The following is a 23,429-nucleotide window of genomic DNA, read 5'->3' on the forward strand; positions in this document are numbered from 1 at the left end:
GAAAGAAGCATTCATTTTCTGCCGTCGCGTTAGTTTCGCACATACGGAGAGTGTGAGAAGAAAATTAGAATCTGCCTCACCAGGAACAAAGAAAAGTGCGAAATTTATCTTTTCCGAATGCGGCGTAACGTAGTAGTGCGTTGTGTGCTGGTGCGAACATAGAATGAGTGCATTAATCTTCCGCTTGGGATCGAAATTGCCTTCCAGTTGAGGTACGCATGAAGCAACGCGTTTTTCCTACTGCACCCAAGAGCCCGGGCGGACTCGCCCGAAAAGAGATTCGCTTCGAAAAAGCAAGATGGCTGCCGCTGGGGTTTTATTTTACACGGGTCCAGCACTTACGCTCCCAGCGATGGGAATACGATTGCGCGATGGGGTAGAAGATAAAGTAAAAAATATGGAATAACTTATTCGCTGGTGGAGAGGGGAATTAAATCGAATTTTTGCATACATTTTCTGTAACGGTTTTGTAGTTGAAATCCATGCACTGCTGATGCGGTCGGGACACCGGTGAATATAGCATCTGTTCTCGTTTTCGTGCGTGATGGTGAACGTGTGCTAAGCAAAGGGTGCTTCGATAGTGCTACATGAAAAAAAATCTCGGCATCGTGTCGCATCCGCCATTCTGGGAGGTAGATTACAGTACCAGAAAAAAACGCAAGTGTGGAATGATTTTGACTTCTTTCATTCTGCCTGTCTGCGCTCTTCCCACTCCAACTGCCTCACCGGAATGGGACCATCGCGCTAGCTTGGCTTGAGAATGAGCAAGAGAGGAAATGTGGCGCGTATAAATGTTTGACAGCTGCCTCGCCGAGCGGCTTTTCGGCTTGCATTTGAATGGTGTCCGAGAGTGTGGTTTGCCTTATGATTTGTTTACAAAGGTATAAGAAAAATTAATTCATGGTAAACGGTGTAAGTGGATGGAAACTATCAATCCTTCCGTGTTTGTTATCGATGTAATTAATAAGATATGTTTATTAAATTTAGCTATTTAAAAATAATATATGATGCGGAAGCCAAATCATAGGGAAATTTTACATGATGAAACATTCTACTTATTTTTGTAATGAGCGATCCGTAATACCATTCTGGAAAGACGGATATGCCAATAAGATTACAATCGAGGCATTTGTCTGATATCTTACTGGAAGCTATTTCTTTATGCTTCTTTCTGTACGCGGTGATTCTAACACGTTGTTCCGTTTGCTTCACTTCCCCTTACAGATGTATAAAAAATGAATGAGGGCGATACGGCGGGAGGGCAACGTGGTCGAAACCTGGCCCTTCCTGCTGGGATTCATCGAAAAACATCAACTAATAGTAATACTGTCCAGGTAAGGAATGGAATTTTCCATACATCGATATTTCAAATGCTAATGTTACGCCCGTTCTCGCACACTTTCTCTTTCTATTTGCAGCTAACTACTGGCACGCACGATTCCACTATACCAATGTCTCGCTCGTTAAATGAAGACCAACAGCAGCAACTGGAACAGTCTCAACAACAGCATCAGCAGCAACAACAACAGCCGCACCACCACCAGCAGCGGGAGCAACAGCAGCAGGGTCAGCAAATGCAGCCTGCCGGAACATCGACGTCATCGTCATTGTCGTCACCTCGCAAAGGTTTACCGCAGCAATCGTCGCCGACATACCAGCCGTCTCCTAGCAGCAACGTAAATATCGCAACAGATTCATCTAGCGTACATCAATTGTCATCGGCTCCTTCTCATACCCTCCAGCATCAGCAGCAGCAGCAGCAGCAACAACAGCAACATAAAAACGTCATTAGTGCTAGCGGCACGGCAGCTAACAGTAGTGCCAGTGGCAGTGTTGAGGCTAATAATGCTAACATTACCAGTACGCCGGGTGGTGAACGAACAGGAAGTGGTTTGTCTGAAAGTGAGGGCGGAGGAAGAGGACGAGGAGGAGGAACCCTCGCCAGTGGTGACAGTGGTGGTGGTGTAGTGGTGTTACAAAGTACACAACACGAAAGTGCAAGTGTTGGTGGAAGTGAAGTTCCTGGCGACGAAAGTACGTTTGTTGTGGCGGAGAAGCGCAGAATCGAGAGTACGGGTAGTGTAACAGAGGTGGGCGGTAGGGCTAGTGAGGGAACTGGTGGAACGAGTGGGGTGGGGAAACTGTACACTAAAACAAACACTGCATCATCCTTTGCGTCGGCTGCTGCTGGAGGCCCAGCGGTATTGGCCGTTGGTGGCGTTGCATCTGCAGCAGCTGCCGGTGGTTCTGCCACGGTCGTATCGAAAAAGCGCATCAAGCTTGAGTCGGATCCAGAGCATGACATCAGCGTTCTAAAGAAACTAATTCTGGAACACAAGTACATGCGATTACGCAGCATCAAAGAGAGGTAAGTGTATCTTTATTCAAACGTTTTGTTTCGGGGGGGCATCAATGGCATCAGAGATATTTCGTGTGATGTTACAAACAGTGATATTCACTATTCCACATTCAAACAGATGTAACTACAAAAAAAATTTTCATTGTGCAAAATATTAATGTGTTTATCGTACATTACAGATACAATGAACATGTAGCCGAACTGTTTTTTCTTCAAACCGGCGGCAATATGATGGAATATCCTGTATGGAGAAAGAAGCCACCAACGCCCGCATTTACAAATTTCATACGCTCGTACAAGCTGGAACCATTGTCTAGCAATCTGGAAGAGGCCGGAGAAGCACTGAAGCAGGTAAGCATCAAGAAGCTGCTTTTCTACTAAATTTCTACCAAGCGTACAGAATTCAACATGCACTGATAAAAAAAATCAAATGCTTCTCTTCAGCAGTCAACCCGTTCGCTCAGCGGCATTTCTACTACGCCCGGTAGCAGCTGCAACATCGTCGGTAGTGTAACACCGGCAGGTGGTAATGGTAGTGGCGATGATACTGTGACTGGTTTACCACAGGGAGCGGAAATCAAAATACCCGGTGTGGGCGCAACACCGGTTGCCGTTTCGACCACCCTGCCTGCCGCCGTCGCGCAACTTAGTCAGCAAGGTAATGTTCAGTATGCATATTGGGTCCATCTGGTTTTTGGGTGTTGGATGCTGTGAAAAAAATTGATCGTATTCAAACTCATTTGTTGATTTAAAAATTAAGATCGTTCGTATAGGAGTTAGCGATGTGTGGAGGAGATTCGATTAATTTTTATAGCACATGAGCATATCTTCAATGTAACCATGTTGTCACCCGGAATCATTTCGGTTTGTGAAGCTTGACAATGGATTTAATTAATGTTTTATTACTTGTTTAACCATTGATCATACTAAATTTGGTTGTGTGCAATTAAGTTTTCATTTAATTGTATAATCAATCCAGCATCAAAACTTTTCCATTAAAAAAAACAACATTAATTGTGTTTGAGCTCAAACGTTTGTACTGTAAAACAAATAAGATTCATTTTGTTTTGTTTCTCGTTCTCCTTTCGTGTCTATTCTCACCCGTTTCAACTTGAACCTTATATCCTTACCGCCCGGCCGTTGTTTTCTCCCAAAAACCCTCGAGGGATTGTAGGACATGTGCCCGGTAGACCGCAGGGTGGTCGCCATGGGATGGTATTTGGGCAAATTAGTGTTCCATCTGCACTTGGAAACTCCTCGCAACTTCTGGTGCCAGGTAGAGCGCACCTTTGTTTAACTATTTTTCTTTTTCTTTACCGATTGTTACGATAGCTGTTTTGTTGATGTGTTCTTTCCTAAAATTGTTACATCGTTTCTAGTGCTTACATTTGTATCTGTTATGAGTTTGACCTTTTTGTGTACAGCGGATGCTGGTAAAGCATATGTTATCGATGTGTAATTCTTGCTAAATTTTTGCATCTTGGCAAGAGATGTTCGCTGCTGGCATGTTAATTTCACATAAGGTCTTTTAAATATAAGTAAAAGAAAAATCTTCATTTTTTTTGCTTTATCACAATTTCGTTGCAAAATGTATGTTTATTTTTTATATTTAAAAAAAATGTATGTGTTTTTTTTTATTTACGCTTTTGCGGGGAATATGGAATGTTCCGTAGTATATTATTTTTATGTTCTGAACGCATGCATTGTTCTACTTCAAGCAATTTTAAAGAACGATTAAGTTTGTTAACTTTTGAACACAAAAATAATTATTGTTAGCTTTCTATTAGATTCGTCGATGTGTGTATCTTGAAGCTTCGCCGAACATCTATTTAGTATAAGACGCAAAATAAGAATGGCTGTCGTTTGTAATGAATAATCGTAAAATAATTCTCATTCGGAATGTGTTTCACACTCAATGGTGGCGAATTGTTTTAGTTGCTTGTTTGGTTTACATTTTGCTTTTACTTTACTACATATTCAAACGTGTATATCTCGGCTTAAAAATATGATTGTTTCTTTATTTTTCTGTTCAAGGTGGTACGCCGATTATTCCCGACCGAATTGGTATTGGTCTTACATCAGCAACTTCAACCAGTGATAGAAAAAAACAAATTTCCACATCCGTTGGTGCGCATATTGTAAAGAGCGAATTGCTTGAAGGCGGAAACACGTCACCGGCCCTTGCATGTGGAACGAATGGGCCGAACTTGTCAAGCATTCGTGGAGGTGTTACCGTTTCCAGCAATCGGACTAGCAGCACCGCCGGTATTGGAGGATCGTCATCGAGGAGCCTTAATACCATCCAGCAGAACGGACCTGGGCTTGGTAACGGAAGCAGCAACAATGCAACGTCTGGAACATTGGCCGGTCAACAACTTGCGGCTGCCAACTCGAGCGGAAATAGCAACGGAGCCGACCAATACACCAACAAAGCCCGCCAGGAGGTGTTTGTTATGCAGCGTGTACAGGAACTGCAAAAGGAAGGACTATGGACGGAAAAACGCTTACCGAAGGTGCAAGAACCGGGACGACCGAAAGCACACTGGGACTATCTGCTAGAGGAAATGATTTGGCTTGCGGCCGATTTTGCCCAGGAACGGAAATGGAAGAAAGCATGTGCGCGCAAGTGTGCCCGAATGGTACAGAAACACTTCCAGGACAAGGCGCTAGCAGCACAGCGGGCGGAAAAAGCACAGGAACTGCAACTGAAGCGAATAGCAGCGTTCGTGGCGAAGGAAATCAAAACGTTCTGGTCCAATGCGGAAAAGTTGGTCGAGTACAAGCAGCAGACAAAGCTGGACGAGAAGCGGAAGAAAGCTCTCGACCAGCAACTCAGCTTCATTGTCGATCAGACGGAAAAATACTCGCAGCAGCTGGTCGAGGGCATGAACAAGACACCGATGGGCACGCTAACCGCCGGTAGTAAAGCGGAAAGTTTAAATTCGTCCCGCATTTCATCGCCGCTGCGCAGCGGGCTTACCGGTTCGGACGATGAGTTTCGACCGGAGGCGGAAAGTTCGGACGACGACGAGGAAACGATCGCGAAAGCTGAGGCGGCAGAGGCGGAGGACGGTACGAAAGATGAGGTGGCCGCCCTGCAGAAAGAGTCCGAAATGGATTTGGACGATTTTCTGAAGAACCTACCGAAAGATTATTTAGAAAATCGTGATAAAATTGTGTTATCCGAGCCGGACGATGACGACGGTGACGATGAAAGTGCTGGGAAAGAAGATGAGGAAGCTGACAAAGACTTTAGTGCCGATGAAGATAGCACGGACTACGAAGATACGATCAAGGAGCAGGAAAAGGCGGAACGGAATCAAGATCATAAGAAGGAAATTGATGAATTGAATGTAAGTAATGAGTGTGTTGCGAATGCGGGTGTAGTTGCGCGTGGAGTAAATAATACTAATTACATATTATTTATGTTTTATCAACTTTCGACAACAGGCTGATAATGAGATGAGTATCGAGGAACTAATGGCAAAGTACAAACATCTTCCTCCCGCGGGCGAACAGATGGATGTCGATTCAGACGACGATACGATGGAAGAGGAGTCGACCAGGAATCGGAAACGGCGAAGAACCCGAAGCCAGCCAATGTCCGACTCGTCACCATCGGAGGATGATGATAATAGCGAAGGGCTGACCGGGTCTGATGACGACGAGGACGATATCAGTGAGGAAGATTCGGACGATAGTGAAGGAGCGATGGAAGCGGAAGAGGAAACATTCGGCTTGAAGAATCTGCTAGACGATGAGTCTGGTTCGGCGGCAGTGACGGCGTCGGGCTCGGGCGCATCCGGCAAAAGTCAAAGCGATAAAGACGATATGTTGAACGATGCGGCAGCCATCGCGGAAAGTATTCAACCCAAGGGCAATACACTTTCCTCGACCAGCGTTGTGACGCCGATTCCCACCCTGTTGAAACATTCGCTTCGTGAGTACCAGCACATTGGGTTGGATTGGCTCGTAACGATGCACGATCGCAAGCTGAACGGTATTCTGGCAGACGAGATGGGTTTGGGCAAAACGATTCAAACGATATCGCTGCTAGCGCATCTGGCATGCGTGAAGGGCAACTGGGGTCCACATCTGATCATCGTACCGTCCTCGGTGATGCTGAACTGGGAGATGGAGTTCAAAAAGTGGTGCCCGGGTTTTAAGATACTAACGTATTACGGTACGCCAAAGGAGCGGAAGCTGAAGCGAACCGGATGGACAAAGGTGAACGCGTTCCACGTATGCATCACGTCGTACAAGCTGGTCATACAGGATCATCAAAGCTTTCGGCGAAAAAAGTGGAAGTATCTAATATTGGATGAGGCGCAGAACATCAAAAACTTCAAATCTCAACGCTGGCAACTGCTTCTTAACTTTCAAACTGAACAGTGAGTATGCGGGGTTTTGAAGGTTTTTTTTAAATTGTTATTTAAGAGCAGCAATCTCCAAATCGAACTTCTTCTTTTTCCACATGATGATAACAAATTTACGTTTAACAATCTGATTGGAGCTGTTACTCTGTTCTAGAGAAACTTTTCCATTATCAAGATGACTTTATACGAGGCATTTGTCTGATACAATTCAGTACCGAGTAGTGAGATTGCTCTCATTTCGTATTTCGCGGGTTCTACATTGCTGATTTTATATTTTCCCTCACTTTCAGACGATTATTACTCACCGGTACACCGCTGCAGAACAATTTGATGGAACTGTGGTCGCTGATGCACTTTCTGATGCCGCACGTATTTCAATCGCACCGCGAATTCAAGGAATGGTTCTCGAACCCGATGACTGGCATGATTGAAGGCAACTCCGAGTACAATGAGACGATTATCAAGCGCCTTCACAAGGTCTGTACCCTGTACGTAATGTAATATTATGATTATTTACGCATCATATCTAAAATGGATGCTTCTACCGTCGGTGTTCAAGCGGTTGTTAGCGTTTTTACGGTTCCATCATCATGTGTGTGTTTTTTTTTTTGTTTCGGTTTTTTTGGTGGAGTGTGTTCTGTTAATACACATTTACATATCGATGTTGACGGGAAGTTGTTTTGTTTTTTTTTTTGGTTTTTAGAATTTAAGTTTAAGAAAATAACTCTTCAACAAATTTCTGATGAAAGTTTCGTGTCAGGGTGATAAAATTCATTTAATTTTATTTTTTTGTGTTTGCGTGTTGTGGTGTTTTCTGTTCTGTTCGTCCGTTTTGTTTCTGGAGGTTACGGTGGTGAATAATCATAATGTTACATGAATTAATAATAATTTAAATTAATACTACTTATACTATTGCTTTGGGCCCGGTCACATATTAATGAATATTGGATATTTTTTCCTCGTTTGCTGTCTAGGTTCTACGACCGTTTCTGTTGCGGAGGTTAAAGTCGGAAGTGGAAAAGCAAATGCCGAAAAAGTACGAACACGTAGTAATGTGTAGATTATCCAAGCGGCAGCGTTTTCTCTACGATGACTTTATGAGTCGAGCAAAGTGAGTGTATTGTGAGGAGTGAATAGTAAATTTCCCCCCTCAAATTGCTAATGGAGAGTTCTGTGTTGAACTTACTTTGCAGGACGAGAGAAACGTTAGCTTCCGGCAATCTGCTGAGTGTGATCAACGTTCTGATGCAGCTAAGGAAAGTGTGTAACCATCCGAACATGTTCGAGGAACGACCGACGATATCACCGTTTCGCATGGAGGGTATAAGCATAAAGACGGCCTCACTCGTTTACAACATGTTCAACTACGATCCGTTCACTGTAAGTTCACAGCGATCGATTAGCTGCTTTGTCAGCTCATACCATTCCAGTGAATTTAATGTTTTTTTTCTCTATTTCCCTCTCCTCTTGTGTTGTAGCAAATTGATCTGTCTTCCTTAAATTTAGTTTTAATACAACTGGAATTACTGCTGCCCGCGTATGTAGCCCACCGGACGCAGCACCTTTGCATGCCGAAACGATTGATCGAAGAAATCGATTCAACGCCCCTGCCACCGCCACGCTGTCCCACCGGGAAGCTACGATTGCACGTCCGCATACCGGACGTACGCGTGCAAGAATCTGTCGGCAGTGGTAATCGTGCCGGCATCAGTGTCCGTACGGGAGTGCGCGTAGGTACCAGTCCAGCAATGAAGACTGAAGGAACGAAATTCGTTCCGCTTGTAAATCATGAAGCATCCTTAGATAAAAAATCATCACTCATTGGTTCGGGAATCAACACGCGCATAATGGACGTACGGAAGCGAGCGTCATCGACGGTGGTAATGATGGTAGGTGGGACGTCATCAGCAGCACTAGATGGCAACAGTGTTGTAGGTGGAATAAGCACCAGCAGAAGTATGTCGCCCGGTTTAATTTTGCGCAAACGTAGTGATATTGGTGGTGGTAGCGCCAGTCTCATGTCGATGGGCGGCGCACAGCAACAACAGAACCGTTTGAACGCGGGTCAAGTTGTGCAGATCATTCCTCAGGTAGCATCCGGCGGATTAGGTACGAACACGTCCCAATCTTACATCATTACCGGACGGCTGCAACCAGCAGTAAGTGGCAATAATCAGACGATATTTCACCGGCCCGCTTCATCGGTTTCGGCGGGTGGCATCAGTATGATTCCGGCCCAACGAATAGCAACGTTGCAATCCAAGGGGGTACAGTTAAACACAACCACACCACCCCCCACGACAGCGAGCGTCGGAAGTCGAATGGTGCAAAATGTTGGTCAAAAAACGCAAATCTCATCCACGCTAGCCGCAACGATTATGAAGGAATTAAAACAACATTCTTTTTCCTCAAAAATCAATGAAAACGATACGGGCAGAACGTCCGAGGCAGCAGAGATGGATGAACGGCAACGGACCGAGTTCTACTTGGCATGCATCGAAGAATCGCGCAAAGAGCGCCGCAAAGAAGTGTTAGAGCTGCTAGGTCGCATCAATGCGAAGCGTTGCGATGCCGCACCAATCTACGGTAAAGATCTGCGTGAAACGTTATGCGCTTTGATCGAGGAAGAGTTTTTACAGCGATCTAATGAGCTCATTCCGTTCGGCGTTGCCGGTATGTATTATACACGGCGGGCAACGATGGTGCATGGAGGAGGCGTTAGCAATAGTGCGGCACTAGTCGCGAGCTGGAGTCTCTCCGAAGCGATCAAAACGATTGACGATCGGGCGGATGAACTGCGTGCGATGATCTCAAATTTTGTCCTCTTTGTACCTGCTGTGTGTGCCCCAACGCCATACCTGCAAGTGTCTCATCCGCATCCTTCTAAGCTAAATGCCGAACAACATTGGGAGGCAACAATGGCAGAACAAATCCAGCCAGCCATCCAACTGTTGCATCCGATTATATCTGCCATGAGTACACAGGTAAGCATTTACGCGATCTATTAAATCTTTTATTAAGGGGAGATAATGCAGTTAGGTTGTTCTAAAAAAAGACATATATAAACATGTCTTCGTATCGAAATCGTATAAAAGACAATTTTTTCTAACTTCTGAGCGTTCATCTCCCCTTAAAGCGGAATATTTATTTATGAAACAGATGTTGTTGCCGATGTGATTGGGTTAGGTTTGCTCTTTTAATCAATCGTTTTGAGTTTATCTTCGAAACGGTTTTTGCAACGGAGCTAGAACATGTTTGACATTTTCCTGTTGACGTATAATCGTCATTTTCCTAACCATATGGCAGGAAATCGACGGAACTGACATACAGTTACGAGCATCATTTATGTGGTTTTACACGGAACCTATCCTGTGCAGCTTTTGTTGTGATGCAACATTTGTTTTGTCTCGTGAAATCACATGTGTTAGAGTTGCCAGATGCTGGAAGTTACGTCTTACACGCTGTACTTTTTCATTCACAGTTCCCGGATCCCCGTTTAATACAGTACGATTGTGGAAAGCTGCAAACATTGGATCGATTGCTGAAGAAGCTGAAATCGGAAGGACATCGTGTGCTAATCTTTACGCAGATGACTCGTATGCTCGACGTGCTGGAAGCGTTTTTAAACTACCACGGACACATATATTTGCGGCTGGATGGTACGACAAAGGTGGAACAGCGGCAGGTACTGATGGAGCGCTTCAACAACGATAGGCGCATGTTCGCTTTCATCTTGTCCACCCGGTCCGGAGGCGTTGGCATTAATTTGACCGGCGCCGATACTGTGATATTTTACGACTCTGACTGGAATCCTACGATGGACGCACAGGCACAGGATCGTTGCCATCGGATTGGTCAGACGCGCGACGTGCACATCTACCGGCTGGTGAGCGAAAAAACGATCGAGGAAAACATTTTGAAGAAAGCAAACCAGAAACGCATTCTCGGCGATTTAGCGATCGAGGGCGGCAATTTTACGACAGCTTACTTCAAGAGTTCGACCACCATTCAGGATTTGTTCACGGTCGATAATGCGGAGCAGGATGCCTCGGCACGTCTGGCCGAGGTGTTGGATCGTGACCGTGAACGGAAGGATCGTTTAAATGCGAACCTTGCGGCGCCTGCCGTACCGTTACCATCGGCGGGCGAAGTTGATAGCAACAAATCGGCGATAAATGTGTTTGAATCGGCGCTGGCTGCGGCAGAGGATGACCAGGACGTGCAGGCGGCTAAATTTGCCAAAGCCGAAGCGTCGGCCGATTTGGACGAGTTCGATGAGAACATTCCGATCGATGAAGACAAACTGGCGGTGGTTGATGCTGATGGCAAGGAGCCGGAGTTGAGCAAAGCGGAAAAGGAAGTTCAGAATCTAATTAAACAGGTACGTTTATGTATAACAACTTCGCGCAGCTTTTCCAACGTTAGCAAAGTAACACAGTCCTTATGGATTGAAGATTTGGGTTAATACTTTGAAGAAGCGTGGCTCATTTCATTGTTGCTGGTTGGTATAGAATATCCCAATGACGTCTCAGACGGTGCATGGCTCCGTAGTCGAGTGCCATCAAAGATTCATACATTTTATTCACTTTGGTATCAATAAGATGAAATCTATAGAGTTCGCTTGTGTAACTTTAAACTGTTATAACTCATATACCGTTGTATGATTTTCCAACGTTAGCAAAGTAACACAGTCCTTATGGATTGAAGATTTGGGTTAATACTTTGAAGAAGCATGGCTCATTTCATTGTTGCTGGTTGGTATAGAATATCCCAATGACGTCTCAGACGGTGCATGGCTCCGTAGTCGAGTGCCATCAAAGATTCATACATCCTATGCATATTGGTACCAAAAAATACATCCTTGCCGTTTGACACTAGTAGATCACAACAATTCGCATGTAAAAATGTGTATTTGGAGTTAATTTTCGCTTCCTCTTTTCGTTTGAAGTTGAGTCCTGTCGAGCGCTACGCTATGCGTTTTGTAGAGGACACCGAAGGTACCTGGACTGCGGTACAGTTGAAAGCGGTAGAGCAGGAGATTGAACAGCAGAAACGCGACTGGGAGGCGAACCGTTTGGCGGAGCAGCGGCGCAACGAGGAAGCGGCACGGAAGCGCGAAGCCGAGGAACATGCCGACCTGCTGACCTTCTCCCGGGAGGATGCCAAAAATCAGGTTAATAAAACTCATCTTAGTAATAGAGCTCTTAGTGGTGGTAGTAGTAGGAAGCGTTTGCGCAAGATGCGCCCCAATGACCGACCGTCGAAGGTTGCGACACTGACAACATTGACTAACAATGACGGAAGGACGCTAAAGACAAGAACTAACAGCAGAAGCCATAAAGTGTCATCGATATCCCAGTGCGATGAAGCGAACATTGCTGGTAGTAGAAGCGAAGGCGGGCTTCATGGACCTGGACAGAATTCGACATTCAACAGCAGAAGGGTGGTGCCGTCCGTAAGGCAAAAATTGCAACAGAAGCATCAATCGGGTGGGGTAACGATAAGGCAAGGTGTAGCTAATAACAAATCCGGCGCCACTGTACTGGGCAAACGAAAGTATCATGTAACAGTTTCCAAATCTGCCGATACAGGCCGTCAGCAGACAGGCAGAGCAGCAAATTTGCGTCAAGTGAAAGGTGGTGCAAGAAACGTTGACAATTCCCCGAACACAAAACAAGCCAGACGGGGTCATGCAAGAGCATCTTTAGCACAGGCTGATGAAGATAGCTCTGATGCAACGATGCAGGAAGGTGAGGAAGAATCTCTGCTCGAGGAAAATGGTTCCGATTCGGGAGCGATAGAAACTCCGGAAGACGGTACAGAGGATGAAGAGGTGGATCCGTTGGAGGATACCGTTTCAAAAAGGGAGAAATCCAAAAAACCGAACACAGCTGCCAAAGCAGGAAATTGGGTTGATTCTGGAAAAGAGGTTGCCATCGTGGCTGTCAGACGAATGTCAAGACGGTCCTCCGTAGCGCCTAGAACTGTGTTAGGATCGGCAATACAGAAGGGTAGCATTAATCTTAAACAGCCGCCGAAAGCGAACGTTACCAATAGTAGCAATTCGCGTGTAAAGCTCCCACGCCAAGCTCAAGGCTCTGGTTCTGCGGCAAAGAATAATAGTGCTGCAGATTCATCGAACATAACTGCGGCGTCTACTGCTGCTAGTTCGTCAGCTAGCAGCGGTGATGTTCGTTCATCTACCGAACAGCAGCAACGCGATCGTGTTAGTAATGATGTGGTGACAACGGCGACATTATTGAAATCGCTTGATGAGTTTGATAGCGAGTGCAGTTTGGATGTGATGGTAGATTCGAACGATGCGCCCGATTCAGATTCGAATCAGATGAACAATTACTACATTAATTCCGCTGGTACGGGAATGCCTCACGACGAAGATGCTTTGGCGACTGTTGGAGGCAGTAATGTGAAGGAACAGTCGAGGCCTACTTCACGTGGTGCTCGATCTTTTGATGGCAGAAGCAAAACACCGAATGCTACGCCAACTTCATCCATGGTGTCTTCAAGCGGTGATCTTACGGTCGACGAAACGTCCGACGATGTGGATGAGTCGAGTGCGACTAAAACCACGCCACGAACGCGTTCGCGTGGTACAGTCAAGATTAATCTGTGGACTTTAGATGACAGTCCCATGCTGCCGGTTTACAGGCGTAGCAGTAGATCGAAAACGCCACAACTTTCACAACAGTCCAATCATACCACTGACAGTGGCAGTAAATCGTTGCCTGATGAAAGCGAAAGTTCAAACAGCAACAAAAAAGATTCACCTCCAATGTCCGATAGTTCAAAACTGTCAGAGGATAGCAAAGCGGCACTGAATAGCAATCATGATTCGAATCATAGCTCTGAGTTGCCGATTCGTGATGAACGTCCGTCGGGGAAAGTGGTCAACTCGACAGGAGTGAATGATAATGTGGTGAGAAATTTGAAGGTTGTTGTAAACGATCTGTTAAGAAGCGCCAACCCGGCGAAGAAAGTACCAGAAGTGAACGATGGTTTTCGTACGCCAACGCCTACAAATCCCAAGCTTCGGAAATTGAAGCGTTTGTCGAAAGTGGGTGGAAAGGTAACGTCTCCCAATGCGGCGGCGTCTCCTAACCGGACGCTAGATGGGTGGCTAACGAAAGGAACCAGCCGTAGGGGGGAAGTAAATGAGCTGCACGAATCTTCTTCTCCCGTGCACAATCATTCCAGCTGTGATTCACAGATGAATGTTACCGATAGTGAAGAGCATACTAAGTCTAAATCGGAAAAAGTGCAACCAGCTTCCATGGCCAGTAAGTCACTCGATTCGGAGGATGAGCTTATTCTTTGCGAGCCTCATGAAGAAAACGACCCACTGGGTAATGGTGAGGTTTGATGGTGGAACTTTACAATGGCCTTGTTTTGTGGGAGTGCACATTTTGCCTATGGTGGTATATTTTTTGTTTAATTTTTTTTATGCAGAAAAAAAGAACATTTCAATTTTAGTGCATTATTATGGGCATTTTCAAGCTTTGATGATGCGTTCTACTACCAATGTTAGACACTGATAAATGCGTCCCTAAAGGGTTGCCATTGATCCATCGGACCGTCAAAAGACACGAACGTTACCAACAATTAGTTCTAAGCGCTCACAAAATGGCACGAACGGTTTGTTGAACATCGTGTACAAAGGATAACACGAACAACCTCATTCGGCTTTTTCACCGTGCCACAAATCACGCCTTTTTGAACGCACTAATGTTCAAAAAATGTTTCCCTTATCCCATGGAAAGTGCATGGTAGTGGTGGTATATTTTTTGTTTAATATTTTCCATGCAAAACAAACGAAAAACATCACAATTTTATTACATTGATAAGGGCAGTTTCAAACTTTGACGATTGCTTGCGCTCTACTACCACTGTTTAACACTGGTTGGCAAAGAAAATGGGGGAAAAAGTAACTATTTTGTAAGTGGAAAGCATTTGTAGACATTGTTATACAAAGACGACGATCACGATAGAAAATGTGTTATTATTTAGGTATATTTTTTATGTTTCATTCACCATTTACAAACACAACTCCCACGCCCCACCTGGACATTCAGTTCCGCAGCAAGATGTAATGATGCTTACCCTAACTTATTATGAATTGTTTCGAAACATTGTTCTTAGGGCAATTATATCTCTTAAGACGTAACTATAAATGTTCAGAATTGTGGAAGGTTTCGTCTTATTAAAGTTTTGTTCTGAAATCACCTTTTCACGCCAATATTGACCATCAGTTGTAGTAGAAATGCCAAGAACGTCAAATATAGGGACATGGATATGGTATTTTTTAAAGCAAAGTTGTTAATAAGCGACTTTACAACATTCTTTGGATACCCTTCTGTGCTGTCAGTTAATACTTTTAACATGGTCAACGATTAAGTGTTCGTGTTATAAGAGGTCAGCCCCGTAATTCATTCAATATTGTGTCGGAAAATTCTGTCCTGATCTGTTGAAATAATGCTCCGTCTAATCAATAAGTACAATTTTTCACCCTTCCGTACCGTAACATGCGCTCTCTCGCTCTGTCTGCACCCTCTGTCTCATTATTAAAAAAATGATGCAACAGTAATGTGAACGCTGTGTATCGTTTAATTGTGATAGCATTTATTAATGTACATTGAGCGGTCGACACTATTTATTTCTATCATCATAATTATCCTTTTCATCCGTTTGGTTACACTATGCTATCACATGCAGAAATAGTCTTTAATATGAGTTTTGATCCTCGTACGTTCCTGATCACGTCAAGAACGTCGATCAAACATATCGCTTGTGTATGCGTTTTTTGTACGCAGCTCGTTTTTTTACATAGATACGCCACTAATATGTTGGGGTAATTGTGGTTTAGAAGAAATGCTACATTTCGATTTTGATTGCGTTCGGAAGAAAGGATTTAAATTACCCAACAATAACGTGTACAGCTTGTGTTTGGAAGATTGCAAATCTTCGTCCGAATATGTTGTAGCAGGTATTGATAGCGCATACTTCATAATGTAAATATATGTAGAATAAGAAACAATCACGAGATTATTTCTAAAGTGTACAGTCTAGAAACATAATAATTACCTGTCTAACGCAAGGTACAGATCAATACCTCTATGAACATTTTATCTTTTCATACACGCGAATTATCTGAACTTGTTTGTCGATTGCCGAATGAAGACATGGATAACTATATACCGTATAAAAGCAAATGAACTAATTCGAGCTGTTGCGAAATTCTATCCGTGCTATAGATTCATAATTTTCAGTACGAAAGCTGGGGATTTTTTTTTAAAGTAATTCTATTTGTTTATTGTTGTTTGAATTCACTTATTCAAAGAGTTCACGTTTCGGTTAAAACTTAAAATTTTGACTGTACCCGACTAGACGAGCAGAGCGATTCATTTAGAGGAAGATTCTATTTCAAAGATGCATATTGACGTACAATAAGTAATCCGCGCCCACATTGTCTTTTTTTGGATCGTAACAAAATTTATCAATTAATACAAATTAATTACAAATCATAACAATTTGCATCAGACAATATTTTGAGACACACAATTTGTTTCGTTGTTCAAAACCTTGTACAAATGGTAAAATGATAAAAATGTACATCATTATTCTTTGCTGCCTAAATGAACAAAACACAAACAGCAAAAAATGCCCAGAACAAATCAGACTGTAACATAAAAGAATCGCTGGCGGAAAGATTGACTACTGACGAGAAGAATATTTTGCATTATACCATTCAACTTCATAAGAATCAACAAAATACAACCAATCAGTGAGCAATAGTGAGAATGTGTTAGAAACGAACTAAAATCACATACACACACAAATGATCCTTGTGTATAAACTTAGGCTACAAACAAAAAAAGATGAACAAACAGGCAGTAACACTATAACGAAAATAACAATATCCCAGGGAAAATATGCTCGATGAAAACAATATTGCAATATGTGGAAGAGTAAAACAAAAGCATACGCAAATGTGAAGGGAAAGTTTGCGAGAAAAAATTAATAGAATAAACAATTGTCCTTGCTGAGTAAATGCTGAGTTGATAAATTCATTCCAATGTGATGTAAGAAGAGTGCGATTGAAAAAAAAACAAAAGTAACTAAAACATACTTTAACAGAACGGCTCCTCGATGTACGATGTGAAAGTTTTCTTTTAACATGAATGTGATCAATTTTTGGTGTCACAAAGGAAGAGATCGTTCGGCGCTTCGTCGGTTAGAAGTGTAAACGGTGCTCCAAATTTCAAAACAGATGATACCATGGTACGGCAGAGTATCCTAGAAAGAAAAAAAAAACATACGCACACGTAAACATTACCGTGTGAATGCGAGAACTCGTTGGTTGGTGGTGGTATCAATATACTTGTATCTAGAGCAGCAAATACGACGAGAACGCAAAAGTATAAAACGAATTGAAGCAAAAAACATGAAACAATTAAATGGAGAGAAAAAGAGAGAGAGAAATACATAGAGAGAGATGATTAAGAATAGTAATGTAAGGACGAGATAAAAATCCAAAACCATAACTTGCTGTTTATTGTACGTTCTTGATAATTGTTTCCTACTGATACCGTATATGAAAATGACCCAAACAAAATTATTATTCCAATCGCGCTTTATAAAGAAAAAAAAAATGAACATATGAACACACAGAACCACCGCTGTGCCTGTGTACAGTGGATTCTGGAATTTTCTTTTCTTGATGGCACCAAAAATAAGGAACAAACGAAACAAAAAACAAGAGCCTTAATATGTTATTGCACGTTATACGAAGTTTAATTTTCTGGAACAGACTTGGGTCACTTGGGAATGGCATGAAGAAGTGTAAAACAAAGCAAAAATGTGTTCTATATAGCAATTTGCCTACGAACGTACATATAAGCAACACATATTATTCAGACAACTCAACAAACAGCAAGGGGATGATTTATTTTGTTAATTTTTTCTTGTAATTTCTGATGCTTTCGAATGATGTATACATAAAGCATAAGCGAAAACCGAAAGATCGCAAATCGCAAAAATCGATAAGAGGTATAACAGTGGAAGCTGGAAGCTTTGCCGTCAGTTCGTCCGGACTAAGTCTTGAATTCAAATTTAAAATGTAATTTGTGGTGACATTTGCGAAAGCAAATTAATTATAGGGCAACCGAAAAATTAACGCCAGTCCACACGGGTATCGAGTAAAAAGAAAGCCAAAAAAGCAGTCTAAAATGTTCCAAAAAACTGTAAACAAACATAAAACGAATAATTCCATTTGTATAAAGTAATTGTGTGCGAACTGGATTTCGGAACAATAGCAAAGAATCGTAAACTTAATCTATCATACGAAGACGGAATGTTAGCAAATTTCGAAAGCATCAGAAACTTATTAAGAAGACAAGATTTGCTCTAGTCAGCAGCTAAATAGCGGCACTGCACGCATTACCGAACGACAGACAATTGTGTATGATTGTGCGCATATCATATGATCCACACCATTGTCGCTTCCGTAACGTGCGCTGTGCTGGCAATCCAAAATTAACAAAATAATTGTATGGATTTGTAATATCTCTCTTTTCTCCTCCCTCTCTCCCTCTCTCTATCTCTCTCTCTCTATTTCTCTGCATCTCGTTTTGTTCTCACTATTGCGCACTCTTCCAATATGTGTGTGTGTGTATGCCACGGAAATGCTCTAGATATGGATATCGGATAGCACGATGGAGAAGATGCCGGTGAGTACCAGAGAATGTCTTATCCATTTTGTTTTACGTATTCCAATAGTACTAGCTTTAGTTGGTTGGTTTTAATTTATCTTTGCGTATCTTCATATAGTTAGCAAAGTAATGGTTTTTAATCGAGCAATGATACACTTCATTGTTCCTGTTATTGTTTCTCTTAAAAGATGAGTTCTGTTTCATTAAAGCTGGTACGGAATAGTAGAACAGAAGGGTGACTTTGTTCCTTTGCTAATGTAATATTTCTACACTATCAAAAACAAACAGATGTGGTGTCCACCAACGCCGCCGCAAGATGATAACGATCTGTACGTGGATCATTCGTTGACGTTTTTGTACGATACAGCGGACATCATACCGGAAGGTGATCTTCCGCCCGTGTACGTTAAGAAAGACTACAAACGTAGCCGTTCGGAGGCCGGGTTCTATCCGGATGGACGTCGACCGCCGAAGATACGGCGCGAGGATACGTACTACGCACCGCGCTCGCTGTTCGATCGACCGACGCCACAGATAGCAAAGCTGCGCAAGGAGTACAAGCTGCAAAGGTACAAGGGCATCATCAAACCGTTCCCACCGATGCTGGCCATCAAACCGACCACGATTCCGATGAAACCACCAGTCGAACCGGAAGGTGGAATACCGGAATGGACGGTGTACGAAGATATGGCAATCCTGAACGTGATACAGAACCTGCAGGGTTTGCCGCTGAATCTGATGCTCATCTCACCCGGTCACGTGCCGAACTGGGATCTGGTGGCGGACATTGTGAATCAAACTTCGCGCACCTATCGGTTGCCGAAGCAGTGCCGCTATCGGTACGAATCGGTCATAATGCCGCGCGAGGAGGGCAAACTGCTCGAGAGTCCGAAAAAGCAGAAAAAGAACAAAAATCCACAGAAACAGTCGCCCACGACGTCGTCCTCTTCGCCACCATTAACCGCTGGCTCTTCGCCACCGAAACAGATACGGTCCATGCGTACCGGGCAGCTGTACACGAACGATGCGAACGGTTCCTTCATCAAGCTGATGCGCCAGAAGTTCGATAACATACGGACGGCGTTTGGTAAAAAACCGGCGCTGGGTAAATCATCACTTTCCAACGCACTGCCGGTGGCAATGAAGAATCCGAAACATGCGCTGGTGCTTGTTAAACATGGCATTAGCGCGTACGATACACCACTGACACCGGTCGAAATAGCTACGCGACGTGCTGAGCGATTCCTGAAGGAAAAACACAAATTGACCGTCGTTCAGGAGCAGCAGCAAACACAGCAACAGCAAGCACAGGCCCAACAGCAGCAACAGAATGCACAGCAACAGGCTGCTGCCGGTAATGCAGTCTCGCAGACCACAGTCGTAGCAGCGTCCGGTCAGCAACAGCAGCAAGTTGTAACAACTACCATCGTAGGTGTGCAACCGATCGCAACGAGTCAGCACCAGGCTGTGTCGCACGTACAAACCGTTGTACAGGCACAGCAACAACCCGCTCAGCAACCGTCTGCAGCAACGGTACAGGCCGTAGCAGTCGCAACACCCGCCCAGCATCTACTTCAGCAGCAGCTACAAATTCAAGCGCACGCCATTTCCCAACAGCAAGCGACCGTGCAAGGTCAGCAAATAACAACTAGCGCGACAGGGCAAGGGCTACAGCAAGCCACAATCGTTGTGTGCGGCGTAACAACGAATGCTACCCCGACCGTGGCTACCATCGTGCAGGCGGGCCGTGCTGCCCAGCCAGTCGTTAACATCTGTGCCAGTCCGGGCCAGCAGCAGCAACAGCAAACGCAACAGATCGTTAAAGCAATCGTTGCCAGCCCGGCAAGCCAGAACTTACTGTCGCAACAGCTGGCGCAGGTGGCCGCACAGCAGAGCAGCAACGCACAGCAGTCCGGCCAGCCGGGACAACCGCAGCAAATGTCGGTCGTGTTAACCACACCCGTCACTACCATGTCCGGTGTGAGTACGGTCCAGCTGCCCTCTCAGCCACAGATCGTATCGATCCATCAGCCGTCGCAATCGTCACAGCAGCTGCTGCAGGCTGGCAGCGCAACCATTACGCAAGCCTCACAATCCTCCATCGTGAGCCAGATAGCTGGCCAATCGATACCGCAGGTCGTGTCGGTGGCACAGCTCGGTAGCGTGATGACGACGGGTGCGGCCAGCAGTGCCACTATACAGCCAACGCAAGTAACCACCCTAACAACTTCCGCCTTGCGCGCTCAGCGCATTGTGACGCCAACGGGGACGGTGCAGGAGGTGGTACTGCACCAGCGCTCCGGTTCGCAGAGCCCAACCGTGGTCAGTGTGAGCAGTCTCGGTGGTGGATTAACGCCGGCACAGCTACAAACCGCCCAGCTGCGTTTGTCTATGGCGGGAGCACAGCAGGTGTCCGGCGTGGTCGCCAAATCCATCTCGGTCGGTACGGTAACGAGTGCGGGTAAGCCGGTAAACACGTCACAGTTTCAATTCTATCGGCCGCAACCGATGCGACAGCAGCTTAAGGTATTACATCCGGGCACGGCAACACAGGTTGCAACGGCCGGTGGTGCAACGGCAACCGTACTGCAAACTGCTGCCGGTCAACCGACGATCGTAAGCCCGGCCATCATTCAGGGCAACATCATCCAGACCGGTACCGTTGGGCAGACGGTACAGGTACAGCAGGCAACTGCTGCCGCTGGTTCGGCCGCCAGTGGTACCGCCGTGGTTCAGAAGGTATCCGGCGTAACCACCGTAACGGGTGGCAGTGCCGTGACGCAGGTTGTATCGGCTGCCGGTGGTACGATTGTGTCACAGACACCGACAGCCGTGGCAACCGGTACCGGCAGCACGATTGCAACTGTGCAGGTCGTTCCGGGACAGCCACCGCGGATGCAGTACATCAAGCAACTCGGTGGCACGAAACATATGATCACACGTCCCGTAACGGAGAACGAGATGCAACTAATGGTGAAGCGTCAAATCATTAGCCAGCAGCAGCAGCAACAACAGCAGCAACAGCAACAACAACAGCAACAGCAGCACAACAAACAGATTATTCCGCAGGCGCAAATCTTCGCACAGGCAAACCTGCAGGTACAGCAGGCTGGAACATCCGGTGGGCAACAGATAGCGACACTGGTGAAAACGTCCGGCGGTACCGTGGCCGCAACCGGCATGACACTGTCCCACGTCAAACCGGGCCAGCTCAAAACGATCGGCAACCAGAGCCAGGTTCGGCAGCTGCACATACAGCAGCAGTTTTTGGCCCAGCAGCGTAAAGGTGGTGCGGGCAAGATGGCACAAATAACGCACGTCGCCGGCAAAGCGGTACAGCCGACGCAGCTGTTTCTGCAGGGTTCGAAAAATATCGCATCCGGCACGACGATGACGATGCAGAAGGTGCAGCATGTCATACACCACGCGCATCAAACCGGTGGACAGATAGTGCTCGGTAAGACTGGTGTTAGCCGCATGATTCCAGTTTCCGTGTCACAGCAGCCCAATCGGCAGGCGATACAGGTAAGTGCTTCATTGAGTGAATTATGTGTAACATCCTTTCCTGATTGCTTGCTACGATATGCTAAAGATATCCTATTTCCTCTATTATTGTTGTCTGTGTCTTTATCTCTTGCAACTTTCGCTGCTCACTATTCCCCAATTCGCTTATTAAGGACTTGAGTGTATGGTCCGATATTGGTCTCACATTCATTCACCACATTGAATATGTGATCAGAATGGCCATGATCTAATAAAATCAAATTATTCGTGCATTCTCTGACCTTCGTTATATCTGAGGTGTTTTGTTCATTGGTCAGATATCTGCTGTATTACTCAGTAATTTCAACTCCCACGACAAGAGATCACATTGGACCAGGTCTTTGGAGGTCTTTCCCAAGGTTGGCTACCCTTTAGGCATCTTGGAAGTTTCAATTCTGTATTGCCTCACATTCTCTTGAAAACCTCCGCTCCTTAACTATATCCTCCTTAAATTCCTTCTAGACCAGATTATTCCTGTTAATTATTCCTACAATAAAAAAATAACATACAACTTTATGTTTCAGGTGGTATCAGCAACCTCCGCCGCGCAAGCAATCGCTGCCGGCAATATAAGGATGCATGTACCGGGTCAGAATATCGGCACAATTAAAATGGCGGGAGCTACCACATCCGCTCAGCAGCAGCAAGTAATTCTCAATGCGATACAAAGCCAACAATCGGCCCGTTCCAATGCTAGTCCCGTGCGCCTGCAGACGACTCCCGGTGGATCGCTAGTGGCCGTTACGGTTCAGCAGCCGCAACAGTTGCAGCAGCAACAACAACAACAGCAGCAACAAGTGGTTGCCACGGCCGTAACATCATCCACGAACGTAGCCCAAACGGTGGTAGGTACTGGTACCGATCCTAACCAATCTACCGTAACTGCTGCAGGAAGTGGTGTTGTCAGTGTTAGTAGCAACGCTGCCGGAACCGGCAACGGTCCAGTTCAATCCCAGCCTGGCACAGGCGCGCAAAGTTCCGCACAGGTTAGTGCCGCCGCACAGCAGGTACTGACACTGCAACAGCAAAATACTTCGCAGCAACACATAACCACGACCAGCACAGGAATTGTGCAGGCAGTAGCGGCTTCTGTCGATGGTGGTACTACTACCGTGTCTACCACCGTCGGTGCGTCTACACCAGGGTCTGGTTCTGCATCTTCCACCGGCACCACACAGGTGTCGTCCGCTGTAGTAGTGGCAAGTTCGACCGCTACTGCTAGTGGTCCGAATAGTAGCGGTGTTGCCACAAACGCTACACAGTCCGGACAACAATCGCCACAAGTGAGTATGATAAAAAAGAAGCAATCACCGAATGTTGCGAAGTAAGCAAACGTGTAGGAAAGGCGTAAAGAAAAGCTAAATTGCTACATAATTAATGTTATGGTAGGTATGGTTAGGAGAAAATAAAAAGTTTGTGAGATTA

General features: G+C 45.1%; 1 protein-coding gene across 3 annotated transcripts; it reads left to right on the forward strand.

Annotated features, from left to right (window-relative positions):
- On the forward strand, positions 1-23,429 carry LOC125769066 (helicase domino). Of its 3 annotated transcripts, XM_049437491.1 has the most exons (17): positions 1-212; positions 1,225-1,334; positions 1,419-1,676; positions 1,743-2,368; positions 2,539-2,710; positions 2,804-3,017; positions 4,394-5,712; positions 5,810-6,750; positions 7,026-7,212; positions 7,710-7,846; positions 7,929-8,115; positions 8,214-9,719; positions 10,217-11,116; positions 11,684-11,908; positions 18,444-18,479; positions 18,750-21,986; positions 22,529-23,429. In XM_049437491.1, exons 2-17 carry the CDS (start codon positions 1,236-1,238, stop codon positions 23,330-23,332), a joined length of 10,848 nt encoding a protein of 3,615 aa, XP_049293448.1. In that variant the 5' UTR covers positions 1-212; positions 1,225-1,235; the 3' UTR covers positions 23,333-23,429. The 3 variants fall into 3 exon arrangements, with proteins under 3 accessions (XP_049293448.1, XP_049293446.1, XP_049293447.1); XM_049437489.1 differs by having other exon boundaries at positions 1,419-2,368; XM_049437490.1 differs by having other exon boundaries at positions 1,419-2,368; positions 2,807-3,017.

Source organism: Anopheles funestus, chromosome 3RL (genome assembly GCF_943734845.2).
Source record: "Anopheles funestus chromosome 3RL, idAnoFuneDA-416_04, whole genome shotgun sequence".
Classification (NCBI taxonomy): domain Eukaryota; kingdom Metazoa; phylum Arthropoda; class Insecta; order Diptera; family Culicidae; genus Anopheles; species Anopheles funestus.

Bases quoted from the DNA above. Each gene is read 5' to 3' on its own strand.
- LOC125769066 (XM_049437489.1), top strand. From the start codon at position 1,236: ATGAATGAGGGCGATACGGCGGGAGGGCAACGTGGTCGAAACCTGGCC. The intron at 2,711-2,803 runs GTAAGCATCAAG...GCTTCTCTTCAG, and splicing joins CCGGAGAAGCACTGAAGCAG to CAGTCAACCCGTTCGCTCAG. The intron at 18,480-18,749 runs GTGAGTACCAGA...AAAAACAAACAG, and splicing joins GCACGATGGAGAAGATGCCG to ATGTGGTGTCCACCAACGCC.